This window comes from Anoplopoma fimbria, chromosome 24 (assembly GCF_027596085.1).
Source record: "Anoplopoma fimbria isolate UVic2021 breed Golden Eagle Sablefish chromosome 24, Afim_UVic_2022, whole genome shotgun sequence".
Classification (NCBI taxonomy): domain Eukaryota; kingdom Metazoa; phylum Chordata; class Actinopteri; order Perciformes; family Anoplopomatidae; genus Anoplopoma; species Anoplopoma fimbria.
Window position 1 is genome coordinate 15,361,775 of NC_072472.1, and position 15,255 is coordinate 15,377,029.

Consider the following 15,255-nt stretch of genomic DNA (forward strand, 5'->3'; position numbering starts at 1 on the left):
TTGACAGTTTTCTATATCACATACGTTTGATTAAATCTCTAATATTGATGAATACTCAAAACATTCAACATAACACCAACACAGGTGCAGATGGGGGAATAAAAACCAACAAAATAAGACAAGACTATAACTTCTTTAAAAAGAGTTTATTTAGTGCATTTCTAGTTTGTCCACAGAAGGAACCAAAATATTAAGTAAATCTGTGCTCCCATTGGTCCAGGTGGTTCTGGCTCTGGTCCAACACCATTGGTCCATTAATGTTCTGGTGCAATACTATTGGTCCAGTAGTGTTCCAACACCCTCCCATTGGTTCACTAGTGTTCTGGTATGACACTATTGGCTCACTAGTGTTCACTTTAGGTCAGGAACACACAAGACCAGAAACAAAACAAAAAAAAAACAGGACCTTCGGCATGCTGCTACTGAGCAAGAGGTCCACAAGCTTCCATGCAACGACAAAAAAACAAACAAAAACAAACAGCAAGGGACAACAACAACAAACGGAAAGATAAACAACAGCAGTGCTTGTAAGAAGTAGGCATGGAAGCATATACAGTAAACCTTATTTTTACCTGCTAAAGCCCTCAGGAGGTTCGTCTGATATACAACAGGTCTTAAAAAGGTAGAATCCCACCTTCCCCCTCCCTCCCCCAGGTACATGCGCACACACACACACACACACACACACACACTCACACACTTGCTTCCCCCCCCCACACACACACACACAACACTCCTATTGCAAGTACGGCGTATACTTGACCACACACACACACTCTCACACACTCACACACCTGCATGCAAACAAATGATCCTCATAAGTGTACAAGGAATACGTTTGTCATTTTTAAAAATATGACTTAACCCCATGAGCTCTGTGTAAACATAGCATATGGTAGAATAGATAAAGACTTCCTCCCTCCCTTCGTCACTCTCACTTTCTTGCCACTTTCCTTTTCACTGCAGTAACTTAGTTAATACTTGGGACTCTTTGGTTCTTCTGTAACAGTCTGTTTATCTGACTATGTGACTGACTGGCTCGCTCTATCGCTCTCGTCTTACTCCATCTCCCTCCCTTTTTTCTCTCCGGTTACGACACAGCAGGAGGAGCAGTCAAGGGCAGAGATTCGTAGGTCCTCTTTCTCTGCAGATCAGAGCAGCAGATCCAGATGGATTGATTGTCCTTGATTTATTTACATCACAGTCAGTCACAGTGGGCTCCGTTAAGTGGAAGAACACATTCCTGTCCTGTCGTTTTGTCTTTGCCTCCTCTTACCAGCCTGATGTGTGGGCATGTCGGCCTGAGATCTGCGTGTGTGTGTGTGTGTGTGTGTGGGTGTGTGTGGGTGTGTACGTGTGTGTATGTCTTTTGTTGGTGTGTGTGTGTGTGTGAGGGGTGAGGGGGCTAGGATAAGTCATTGTTGCTGGGCGACTTCCCTCCGCCGTTGAGTATGGCCGAAGCGCTGCGACTCTTGGTCGGTGTACCGCTGCCTGACCGTGAGAGTTCTGTCAGGTCGTGGAGGGAGGGCTCCCGATACATGGCCACTGCACACGGACAGAGAAGACAAGAATTGTTAATTTAATGCATAGCTAAGCTGTTGGTCTGAACTGAATCACTCATGTTTGGTATGCACGCCTTGTTCAGGCAGTCGGGTACATTTAGCTTGTCTGCACAACGGGCAAGTAGAAAACTGAAAGGTTTGCTTTGTTGAAAGTGTAATTGATTCTGGTTTTAGAATAAGTTCTGACGTATCTGCCAAAGGGGAATTCCTGCAATGCTCAGCTTTAATGCAATGATCCATATGAATATAAGAAATTATGATCTCTAGTCTGAAACGATCATAAACAACAATTCTTCTTATATTATTAGATTTTTTTTTTCCCCCTTAAACTGCAATATTTTTTCTTTTTTTTCGACCACATGGAGACATTAGAAACAAACTGTAATGCATCAATGACATATATCGCCTTTTAGTTGCAATCGTGTTAGAAAACAGTTCCCTATTTATACACCCAGCAGGTACAGAGCAACATTAGCATTCATTTGGAGTCGTGTTTGTGTCCAATATGCTCTCTCCTTTTAGCTTCGTTTTGCTCCCCACTTATCTCTGAGGGAAATATCTGGCTCTTTAGCTGTTAACAACAGTGCTGCAGGAATGAGGAGAAAAAAACAGAAATGAGTTTGCATTTTTTTCAATTTAGGTTCCCTCGTCTCACAAGTCGATGTTTTTTTGGTTACATGCCTGAAATAAGGTCCGTGGTTATCACTAGCGTAAGCAATTTTAATGTTTTTTGACATAAAATGGTTTAGTAAATACCCGTCTGGTTAATTTGTAAGCCTTTTCGTGTCTTGAGGGATGCTAAGAAGTGGCTAGACGAGACTACAAAACCTCATCACATGGAACAATAGTCCGCCTTTAGCTTGGTGGTGGTGACCTCAAGTCATGGGACCATGGTGTAGTTTGTTTATATAATAATGTTAGCTTTTTAACTCTGTTGATGGCATTTTTGTTTAAAAATTCATAGCATTAAGTGCATTTGTGAAGATAATCTTGCGGAACAAAATGTTTAAGTATTAACCTTATTTTCTGTAATAATCCAAAACCAATGGAAAAATCCCATTGCCGTTTTGTCGAGGTAACCATGGCGATGCTAACTTTTGTGTTGGCCTACATAAAAACTTCAGTGGAAGTAGTCATTGTTAGTATAAACTACTGATTAAAGCAGTTGTTTGTTTATTTATTTATCTCTCTCATTCTTTTCTTTTTTTTTCTTTGCGCTATTCCAAAAGGATTTTACACTGGACATTTTACTGTCCCTACATATCTACATCCATTGTGAACCTATGTTTATGTTTACAGTATGTTGATCCCACAATGCAAACGGATCTTGTTATCTTCAACTGTTATTTTAAATGTTTTGAAGTGGGAGGGTTTCTGAAAAAGGCAGTGCCACATATGCCCATGCACCAATCAGACTAGAGGCAAATGACAATCAGAGTCAAAGTCTGATGACTGTGGTGGATTGTTTGCTTAAGTTCCTTTGGCTGGGGGCGGGAGACGACCTTGTTATGTACATGCTTCAATAAGTCAGGCACTGTTCACTATTGGGTGATGTTCCTGTATAATCAAGAATTCAATTTACAGCAAAATAACATTTTTATATTGCCATCAAAACCTGTGTGGTAATAGGATGATGGCTTTAGGGCGAGGTAGACAATCATGCCAGCAGTAAAAAATGTGAAATCTCCCATCACACATGCATGATTAGACAGTCTGTTAGGCCTGTGCCCCATATAGATTTCACCTGCCACACTAATCTTCACCGCCAGTACAAATATATAAACAACGTAAATTATGTTTCCTGCAGTTTCCATGTAGACACCACTGTTAATCGAATCTGATAGAAGCACGCCTGCAGAGTCCTGATGAAGCACATTAGCTTTTGAATGTTACATTTCGTAAACAAGAATTAAGAATGTTGTTCCCTGCTAACATTAATGTTGTTAGTTGCTAATTTAATCCTGAATATTTAAAGACCCCCTCCTGATGTTTTAAAGGGTGGAAAAACGTATATATATATATATATATATCTATATATATATCTCTTGTATATTTCTACTTTTGCCCTAGTTTTTCTCACTAGTTTGAAATGGACAGGGCTAAATCAGAAAAATGTGATATAACTTGTATAAAGCCTTTTGTGGCTCCAGACGTAGCCGTGTGAAATTGGATAAATCGCCTCAAGTGATGTCAGTTGGGGCTGAAGACTACAAGATTAAAAATTATGAAAATCTGGAGGTGTGGAGTTGGAAATAAGTGAGCTTATCAGACCGTTGCAGCTAGCGGCTCAAAAGTGAGAGCCACTCTGTCGCGGTGCGCAAGCGCTATTTTTCAGGGTATGTCAGCTGAATTACAAGATGAAAATAGTTCAACTTTTTCAACGCTACAGCACGCATCGCAATTCATGTGACGAGGAACAACTAATCAGAGCTGGCAGATTTTAATTTATTCCATTAATAACAGTCTTTGTTAAATTAATGGAGGAGAAGTAAATAATTTTTGTTCGGAACAAACCAGGCCTTTCCTATCTGTCCCACAGAATATTTTACTTGTGTGCTGGAAATCCATTTATCTTTGTTTAGTTTAGTCAGTGAGTCTCACTGCTAATTTACTGCAACTTCATTTGCACACGTTTTTAGATGCAACATGCGGGCGTCCCCTAAGGATTTTTTAGTCATGAATATCTAATATTAAAGAGAAATACTTACTATTTTCAAACCAGGTTTTCACATGCTTTAAGGCACATAAAATTGTCCCTCTTTAAATAAGTTTTCTGAAAATGACATCTTCTCCACCATCCACCAATCTTTGATCTATGCCAATCTGTTTCATTTTAAAAGTTTAACTGTTAGACACATGCAATCCTTTTCACTGAAGTCCCTTCTCTTTACGTATACTTAAAGCTTCTAGTTTCCAATGTATGGAAGTTGAATATTGGACTATGATTGACTTCCAAACTAGTTGTGGTGTCGCAAAATCCTTCTGGTGTGTTCTGTGATTTAAGGTGAGCACAGATTAACTTGTGACATGTGACAACAGCTTTCTGGTGTCAAACTCTCTTGAATGTTATAGAGAAATTCAGTTGAAACCAAGTTTTTAGGTGCTTTAAAAGTGTTTAAATGTGTTTTTAAATTTAGAAATGTGTTAACAGAATAAAAGTTGACTTTAGTTTAACTTAAGTGTCTTGTTACTCGCTGACGCTGTGTGTTTTGGTGCAAGTTTGCTTCCTTTACCTTTGAGTGGTTTCGGTATGAAGTGTGCGGCGGCCTTGTTCTTCTTGACGTGGTTTCCCTTCATGATTCCTCCCTCCTTGTTGAGTCCGAGGTACCAGGCCCGACCTGAGGCCTGCTGCCGGTACATCATGGAGGAGTAGGTGACGTAGTAGTTCTCAAACACTGACTCCTTGAACTTACACTCAGAGGTAAAATGTTCCTGAGGGGAAAGATATTAGAACAAATCATAAAAGAAAGAAGACAAGAAGCTGATGAAGTAGACATGGAGAGGTGAGGGCGTTCGCCTCAGAGAATGCGCTGAGTCACAAGAGGTTTGATGATGTTTGATGATGTCTGTGATGGCAACTCAGCTAACAAATGTTAAATCATTCCACCATGTTGCCATCAGTCTATTCATCCATCAGCCGGTTGGCTGTTTGAATCATTATCTCGGCCGGGCGATAGTCTCCGAGAACAAACTGCACCGACTTAGGACAGCTGACATTTGCATTTCCTTATTCCTGCATCTCCATGGCAACCGGCTACTCCCTTGAATACCAAACAGCCTACTGAGAGAAAGATGATGCCCAGGTTGCCGGGGGAAACAGGAAGATACAGAAAGAAAGAATGCTCTTTCTCTCTCTCTCTCCCTCTCTCCTTTAGATAGATGCAGTGCAAATATATGGACAAATGTGCTGTGTGTGTGTGTGTGTGTGTGTGTGTGTGTGTGTGTGTGTGTGTGTGTGTGTGTGTGTGTGTGTGTGTAGGCATCTATAAATAGTTTGTGTATTTAATGTCAGGTGAGAAGATGAAGCTAGTGATATGAGCGTTGTGACTGACGTTAAGCATCCAGGACTGGACATGATGGGCCAGATATTGTGGTGGTATACGTGCCTGCACAGGCGTAGCAGCATGGCTGTTATAACTTCGAGGCGTGTGCCGTTTTTTTTCTATTTCCTCTTTGTTAGTTTTCATCTTTTAGTCTCGATTGCTGAAAGTGTGTGTTCTTGTTGTTTATTTTTTGTTGCATCTACACCACCCACTCTCACCGCTCAAGAGCTGAAGTGAGGCACTTAAAGCGCTGCAACCAACACTGCCTTCTGACCGGTCTGAGAATAGATGTGCACGGTGGGGATGTTTGTGTAAATCTAGCTGGGAAAGGCACGAAAACAAATCTCAGGATCTGTGTGTAAATGGACCAAAAGTAATCTTCCTATCAAAGAATGGCTCAAGGGAGATAAACAAAAGGAGGCTAGGGGATGATCTGAAATCAATCCTGTGCAGCCACAATATCAGCAGATAGATAAGGAAGGCTCACACACTGGATTATAGCACCCAGTGGCAGCTGACTCACAAGACAAAACTCTAGTTAAAGAATTGATGTGATGGTAATGAGACTGGTCACACTGAGAGCTGCTGCTTCATTACTCAACCTGACCCAAAGAAGAGATTTTCAGTCCCCCATGGTCTGTAATGATAATGATGATGATGATGACGATGATGATAATGATGGTGGTGTGTGTCTGTGTGACCTACAGAGGTGTAGAGGAAGCCTTCGTTGTTCATTGCCAGATAGAGTTTGGTCTGGACGCCCTGGATGGCCACCACACGAAGCCCCACCGGGATCAGGTTGAACACAGCTATGAATGCAAACAGTAATCCACACACGCGCACACGCACACACACACACACACACACACACACACACGAGGAACAAACACAGAAGACAAACGAGCAGTCACAAAGTGAACACGGGGAAACTGAGTGAGAAATCCTCATCAATATTGACGCATCTGGTTTGACGACGCCTCCATTTTGCCACAGAGAAGCTATTTGACAAGGTCAGTGAGGCACTAAGGCTACTGAATCACACTAACGATTTAGCCGCCAGCATTAAAGCTTGAGAAGAAAAGGGTTAGAATCGGCAAGAAGCACGTTGCAGAGCATAGTTTGGAAAACGTTAGCGGTGCAATTACCAGTTTAAGTTTACAGCGATATCTACTCTTTATAAATGAAGATATTCTGACTGGAGCGACAACAAAGGATTATTTCCACTAATAGCTAATCTGTTTACTGTGTTTTATATTAAAGGAGTCATCATTGAAATATAAGAGGTTGGTGAAAAATGACCCAAAGATTGACACCTTCAAACGGCTTGTTTTTGTTTGAGCAACAGCCAAAGTTGTTCAATTTACAATTATATTAGTCATTTCAGAAGGTGAAATCACAGCAAGCAATATTCATAACTGTTGTTGAATCACTTTCTATCAATCAATTATTCAACTAACTGACCAATAATCTAATCGTGTCAGGACTTATTCCTACTTTTGATCATGAAGAGTAAATATCATTTTATGGTATGTTTTTTTTTTTTATGCAGATATCAGTCAAAATGTCTGCATAAAAAAAACAACTTACATGATATATTAATATTATTTGTGAATTCACTGAGTTAACTAATTTTCTGCTGAAATTGCCACAGGATCAAAAGTTGTGCTTTTAATGGGTTTCAATGGGGACATTTTGTCCTTAAGTGTCTGAGTGTCTGTATTTTGGTTAAACAGATCGTTATAGATGTATTATATGAGCTGAAGTAGGACTTCCAAAGTTCTACATACTCTAGCAAAAATGAAAGCCATATGCATTAACACAGCCAAAGTTAAACCATTTTTAAAAAGCCCAGGATGTCCCTTGTGAGGCACAAGGGTTAAACAATGTTAGGCTCAATGGGTTCCTCACACTTAATGCATGTCAGTAAGCATGACATTAAAGCACAGATTGCCTGATCTTGTATAAATGTATTTCCAGGAATGTCAGATAAAGCATCTACATTGGTAAAAAAAAAGTAATAAACATTTTGGGTGTATCAAAAAATTGCCTCACCACACTGATATTGTTTGTCACATTATTAGTCGTTGTCGTTTTCTCCGTTTGTGTGCAATCAGGCACAAAGCAGATCGTTATTTATGTGTTTCTACAGTAAAAGCTCTGTAGCGGGGACATAATTATCCCGGGCAGTTTGATGAGCCAGGCCCTCGTATAATTACACACATTTAACCAACCATGTTCTTTATAATGACTGCGATTATATGGAGACGTGGATTACATGGATTATCCATTGAAACCCGGCCACGGTCGACTGATCTTACGTGGGTGGGCGTTTACACGATGTATACACCGTGTAATCATCGAATTAAAGTACAGGCCGCCTTTTGTCGCTGTGTCTTTCTCCTTCTTGTACACACAACAGTTGGTGGTCCGGGAAGTAGCCAAGATTAATGCGTGATGCTGGCAACACCAACTGTGCACGAGAAGGCGAGTGATTACCGTCTCAACCACAGCAGCAGAATTCAATTAGCTGTATCAATCCCACGTTGTAGCCCGTATGCATTTGTGAAAGCGAGAAAGAGAAAGTGTGTTCACTGGATCTCTTCGAGTATCTTTTGCAATGTGCATCTTGTGGATATTTAATCAATTTCTTTAACCAGGTAACATTTAACACAGATTGATTGCAGGTTTACCATCTGACAGTTCACTTAAATGAACACTTGACATGTTGCCGAGTGACTGTCGGAGATAAATTCACACATCAGACCGATTGCCACAGAATGAAGTTTATCATTAAATTGGATTTAGACTGGTTTTGGATGATAACGCCAAAGTGGGTATATGGGAATTTAAATTAAACAGACCTGGCTTGATATGGAACCTTCGATATTTTGCAATTATCTTTTTGTTTTTTAAAGCTCTATTAAAGATTAAAAGCAAGCCTGGTTTCAGTATCTACTCTACATTATTATATGATTTTATCTACAGGTACAGCAAAAAACATTTGATTCAGCCGGTTATTTCTCTACACCAGCAAAAAAAAACAAACATGCATTTATAAGACACGCGCTGGAGTAACACACATTTGTCTTTTCATTTCTGGTAATTGAAGTTCTCTGAAGCGGATTATAGAGCTGAAAGCTGAGTTGAGTAAACGATTAGTCGAAGGACAGAAAATGAATCTGCTATAATTGTAATAATAGTAGTAGATAAATTGTTTGTCATTTCCCCAAACACATATATCAAACATTTGCTGGTTCCAGTTTCTCAAATGTGATGATTAGATGCTTTTCTTTGTCATATGTGATATTACATTGAATATCTTTGGGTTTTGGTACCGTTGGTCAAATAAAACAAGTATTTTGAACATTTCACCTTGGCTACTGGGAAATATGACCACCTTTTTTCATTATTTTCTGACATTTTATAGCCAAAGGATGCATCAGTTAGAGAAAAGTTTTTCAGCTGATTGTGTTAGTTGGAACCCCAGGTTGATTTTTGAAATAGAAAGCAAATTAAGAGTTGGAAAAAAATGTGGATGTCTAGTACTCAGAGTTGGACTTACCATAAGTGCTGTCTTCATCCTTGGTTCCATCAATGGTGCCATCAGGCTGCATCTGCAGCTGGAAGCCCTGGCTACTGGAGAGCCTGGTCACTATGCCCTTTAACTGGGGCTCTGAGAGGAGCAGAGGAGAGGACACTCATTAACTGCATTCACTGTCATTTTGCAGCAATCACCAAGAAGCCTGTAACATCAGGTGGAGAAGCTGATTATTCTTCAAATCACTGGGCCTTGAGGGCCCAATGTCTATCCCTGACCCCTGTAAAAATGTGGCGCACACACACAAATCCCCAAAATAATTTCCAGATCTTAAGTGATAACAGGAGTAGCTCTAGCTCTGCTTAAATTGGGATCCTGTTTAAATGACCCCCTCCATCAGCAATCGCAGACGCACGCTGCTACAACACTTTGCTGCGGGACAACACAAAGTTATTCACATGTGATTTTATTTTTTTATTTTTTTGTGGTGTCACGCAACAGGATCAAATCCTGAGCCTCTGCCAGGAGGAGACCGGGGTGAGGAGTGATGAAGTGATGAAGGAGCAGCCTCAGTGATGAGATAAAATGGTGTTGATGATGGTAATGATGATGATTCTGCTGCTGGTGAAGATGGTTGAGGAGGTGGTGGTGGTGGTGCAGCAGCTCTTGGCTTCCCCACTTTTCTCCCCCCCCAAAATAAAATAATCTCAGACCTGGTGGTCGCCTCCTCTTCCGTTTCTTCCTCGATCCGAACAACTTGACCCTGGAGAACACGTTCAGCTTGCTCGGCTTCTCATTAGCGCCTTTGCTGTTGCTCGGGCTGCTGCTGCCGCGGCACGCGTTCGCCTTCTCCCTCTCGCGCGCCTGTCGCTTCTGGCGGATCAGGGAGCTCGCGATAGCCGCTGCCCGGGACATGTCCCCCGGTAGAGTGCAACAAGGCTGCTGCTGCTGCTGGGATGGATGGTGTGGGAGGGGGGGTGGTGGTGGTGGTGGTGTGTAGGGTGCGAGGAGGGGTTGTCTACACCACCCACGGCTCAGCTCGCATCACACACCGGCCGCTGCAGTGTCGTGGTGGTTTTAAAAAGCCTCCAGAATCCTCCATCGGTGCGTCCGGGGCGCTTCATGGAAGAGTCGTGAAACACATCCAGTAATGTCGCCTAATGACGCCGCCTCACGTCCCCCTCCCTCTCCCTCCCCCCCATCCACCCCCAAATGGGTCCGAGTGGCAAAACGCTGTCTTATTCCCAACCCCCCTCAGGTGATTCTCCTGGCTGTCCCGAGAGAGCGTGGATGAGTAAGAGAGAGGGATGGAGGGATGGGGGGACTGCGTGGGTCAAGCGGCGGATCAACAGCTTCTAAACAGGTGCGAACACCACCGGGGCTGCTGCTGCTGCTGCTGTTGTCGTCGGAGATCACTGCAGCTGCGGCTTCATCCGCTGCCGCTCTGCACGGCTCCCCGGCGACGCGACGCGACGCGACGCTCCTCCGCGCCGTCCGTGACGGAAAATGCAGCAACCGGACTGTTTGTCAATGAAACGGCACGGGGCTGGCTCCGACGGGGACGGGAACATGATGCATGCAGCCGTGCCGTTCATAAAAGTGCTGCAGCCCTGCCCGCCCCGGAGGAGGAAGGACGAGGAAGGGGGGTGGAGGGAGCGCAGGGTGGGGGGTGCCTGTGTGTGTGTGTGTGTGTGTGTGTGTGTGTGTGTGTGTGTGTGTGTGTGTGTGTGTGTGTGTGTGTGTGTGTGTGTGTGTGTGTGTGTGTGTGTGTGTAGGGGGTCGGAGGGGTGCAATGAGGGCCGTTATGGCTGCTCTTTCTCATAAGGGCACCTGTAGCCCTGAACCCCACGTGGCATGATATTTACATGTTATCATGAATACTGATGTGTGATAGGCAGGGAGGAGGAGGAGGGAGGAGAGGTGGAGGGTGGGGAGGGAGCGGAGCGGGGGATGTAATGAAGGAGGAGGAGTGAGGGGGGAAAAATAAACGGTGAATTGAAAGGGAGAGGGCAGACAGGCAGGCAGGTGAATTAATGGGAGGAGGGCTAATGGAAAAAGGGGGCGCAAGGGAGAAAATTAGATATTGAGTGTGTGTGTGTGTGTGAGAGAGAGAGAGAGAGAAGCTTGTACACAACCTACAAATGGATTGGGAAAAGTAGAAAGATGAATGAAAGAGAGGAGGAATAATGAAGAGTGAGAGAGATGTGAGTGAGGCTGGAGGAAGATGTCGGGCAATATGGGGAGTTATGCAGAACAGGAGGAGTAAAGACAGAACTGCAAGTGAAGGCACAGTAATGGAAGGTTGAGAGAGACCTGGTGTGTGTGTGTGTGTGTGTGTGTGTGTGTGTGTGTGTGTGTGTGTGTGTGTGTGTGTGTGTGTGTGTGTGTGTGTGTGTGTGTGTGTGTGTGTGTGTGAGAGAAACGTGCAAAAAGGAGGGGCTCTCATTTTATTTTGGTGCAGAGGTTCACCACTGCTGGAAGGCTGCAGCCTGCAAGGAGGAGGTGAGTATCGGAGACAGCACTTCAGTCAGGATGGATTTTTTTAAGATGTCCCATTTGCATCCGCACCAGGGCAGACGCACACATGTACAGCGGCAAACAGACAATCCATGCGTGTCGATCGGCCGCAGGCAAGCCTCCACGAGAAAAAAACAGATGCACAGATGCACAGCTGTCAGCGGCAGACACAGCTGCAATGGCGCATGGCAACTGCATCTCCCAGCTGGTCTTGAGGGAGACGGGGTTTTGCGGACAAAGAGACGACCGACTCACTGTGGAGGTCGACCTGTGGCACCTGACGCTGAGCAGCAGGCAGAGCCGATGCATGCTGTTCACCAGTGGGGAAAAATCGATGGCTGGAGAGCAAGAGGATGTGATGAGCAGTAAATTGCATGACTGGAGAGGACATCTCACCAGCCCTCTACGTGAGAGTGACGGACTGTGGACAGAGGCTGAGGTCAGGACCTGGTCACTGAAGTGGAGCCTTTAGCCTGTCCTTGACTGAAGGAGTTCCAAGATACACCACTTGCCTTCTGGTTAGGTAAGACCCTTGTAAATGTACAGATAAATATAGTTTAGGTGTTATCGTACAGCTCAACCCACTACCTGAGAGAGACGACACTTCAGCCATAAAAGATTTCATAACCACTGATGTGATGCAATCTAAAACACTAAAATGCGAAAGCAAACGTGTACAACCACAGTAATGAAGTGACTGAACGCTCGGCCTTCATCTTTGATTTATGAGCTTGTGGCTTTTAAAACCACATCACATACCCCTAAAAGCAAAAGCCGCAAAGACCAGAGGTAACAAAATGTAACAATACAAGCTGCAGGGGGAAACAAATCAGATACAAGGAACCTCTAAAGAACAGAATAATTTCGGTTTCTCACCCTTTACCCTTAAATCAGCACAATACCAAATTGAAATGTTACAGAAAGTACCTGAATCAATAAGCCAAATCAATTGAAACAAATTTGCAACCAAATAACACAGAGGAAATAATTGGTAATCGATTTGTTCCAAGGATTAGAAAATATCCCAGTAACATGGCTGCAAATAAATGGATAGCGTATATTAATTAAGGTTCATATAGACTGTTTTATTTAAACAATCAAATGAAAATAAGATCTGAAAGATACATTTGAGCTGGTCCATCTAGTCTTTTCTATGATTAAAAGTGTGTACACTTCTATAGGGTTTGTTTTGAGCTCTGTAGCCCTCTACAGGCAGTAGAACTTGATCCCAACAGAGAAATACGGCAAATATCCAGAGAGCGCAACTTCTGTGTGTGATTCTCCTTCTAACCATAAATGCCAGTTGGAGTAGATCAGAAACCCAGCAGCATGCGGGTTTTCATAAAACACTTTGGAACAAACCGCTGAGGCCGTTAGAAGGTCGACCATCAAAGATGGCAGTGAACAGTGTGAAACATGTTTACAACGTTCTTCTGTATCCGTTCGAGATCTATGAGATTGACGTGCTTTCATTTACCTCAATCATTTTTGTGACGTTTTATGTACAATTCTGAGTTAAAAAGTTGTTTTGCTTGATCTTGTTTTGGTAGAGCAGACGATGTCAGAGTCCGCCCTGCAGGCTGACATTGATTCTGACAGTAACAGGATTTGTGCTAAGAGCCGAGACTTTTGATTCAGGGTCTTTGATTTATTCAGCACTCCCCAACTGACACTTCTGTGAAGTTTTATAATATTTTAAATGATCTGCCCTTTTGAGCGTGGAGGACACCAATAGGCCTACAAGTTCAGGATCTCAATTTCTGAAATGCTTTAAAATCGTTCTCAAGGATGCAAAGGATACATCAGAATAATACTAAGAGCCTAAATTACAAGGCCATTCAATATGAATGGATGTAAGTGAGTCTATCGGAGCAGAAGGGCGTGCCCGGCGCTGCTTTCAGCACCACGGACAGCGCTTCACGTTTTAACTGAGTTAAAAACACGTCTTACTTAGATTATACCAAAACGATCGACTTATCTCAAACACAACTTCATAGATTCGGACATTTAATATTTTGAGAACAAGGTAAAGTCGAAAACGATCTGTAAAAGCATCAACAAAAGCGCCAAAGAGGCATTTTAGAAAAGTCCCTTCAGAGAGTTCCGTTGACCTCAATTTAACTATATGTTTATCCCTTTTCCCCTCTAAAAGTATATTCCCACAGCTAAGTGCCGAGTTATTGTAGCACTTTTGTAAAAGGATTGCTAGGCCGGTCAAAACTCGTTATTCCATATCGTTCCTACCTGAGGTCGATCGGCGGAGAGGGAAACTCATGCTGCGCCCGTTGAGCTCCATAGTCTTGTGCTCATGGCTTCTCGCACTTCCTGTTGTGCAATGCTCGACCAAAAAGAGGAGGAATTTTATGGAAGTTCAAGCCAGAGAATTCTCCACGGCATTGGATCCATTAAGGCCGCGCACATGGCGTTGACGGGAGATCATTACAGTACATTAGGGGCCATTAAGCCGCTAGAACCGGTCATCAATGATTCATCTCAAGGCCCCGCTGAGCTGGCACAATAAGAGAGGGAGGCAGCCAGGAGGCCGTTTCCAAATCCAAGGATGTAACGAGGAAGTGTGTGTGTGAGCGTGTGAGTGTGTGTAAGCATACTGTACACAAACCTCTTTGTAGCCTCAAACTTTAACCAGGTAGCCTACACTCCCTGAGGCCAATACTATTTATCCAAAAATGTAATCATAACAGCCACGTAATCCTCCTTACTGGATATACTTTTAGTTTTTAATTAAGACTGTTCACTGTCAGTGTCACAACTAGAAAAACTCAGTTTAGCACTGCAACTAAGGATTAGTTTGAGTTTTAATCCTCTATTGAGTGGGAACATAATTTAGCTTCAATGAAGAGCTGGACAAGATGGTACGCATAATATAAGATGCTTCCATGTTGAATTAAGATGATTAAACAACCTTAAAACTCCTTAAGGGGACACAAAGGAGTAAACTACAAGTTAAGGCTCTAATCACAAATAAAAGTTTATATCAAAAGATTTTTCAAATAGACAAACTTGCCCAGCATGAACACAAATACACACTAAGACACACCTAATGGTACTTTATCTCTTAGTGGGTCTGTGGGCTACACTCACAGCACTGTGTATAGTAACCACACTATACACTGTGTGTAATGCTGCCAGTCCAGGATTACACACAGAGTCTACACGGCCACCCATAACTCCACATTATCAGCCCATTACATTGTGCTTCCTGTGAAGCAGCCTGTTAAAACACAGCAGCTTCCACATTACTGAGATCATACACAGACTATCGCAGATTGAAGAGTGTCCGCTGCTGCATATGCTGCAATACAGGAGCTTATAAATGCCATTGAAGCCAGTGAGGCAGGATGTTGCTGAGGAACATGCACACTCAACAACTTGTAAAGTCAAACTAGTTGAAAAAGAAACATCCAAGTTATCTGAGGAAGTGTGCTTCTCATTCCAATTTTCCAAATCTCTGTTTTCTGGGGAAGCAATTGTTTTGTGTATGTCCACATAATTGTATCATTATGCTGTGGCCTCCAGTGATGAGGACATAACTCTGTTGGACCAAGCAGATGGATTTTCTGGGTCACTGTGTGTG

The 15,255-nt window shown here is 42.9% G+C and overlaps 1 protein-coding gene across 1 annotated transcript; it reads right to left on the reverse strand.

The window, feature by feature from the left end:
- Positions 1 to 159: 159 nt before the first annotated feature.
- Positions 160 to 10,724, reverse strand: fgf13b (fibroblast growth factor 13b). The gene is made up of 5 exons (XM_054625406.1): positions 9,857 to 10,724; positions 9,168 to 9,278; positions 6,311 to 6,414; positions 4,796 to 4,994; positions 160 to 1,545 (listed from the first exon to the last, which is right to left on the reverse strand). Exons 1-5 carry the CDS (start codon positions 10,056 to 10,058, stop codon positions 1,406 to 1,408), a joined length of 756 nt encoding a protein of 251 aa, XP_054481381.1. The 5' UTR covers positions 10,059 to 10,724; the 3' UTR covers positions 160 to 1,405.
- Positions 10,725 to 15,255: the final 4,531 nt, after the last annotated feature.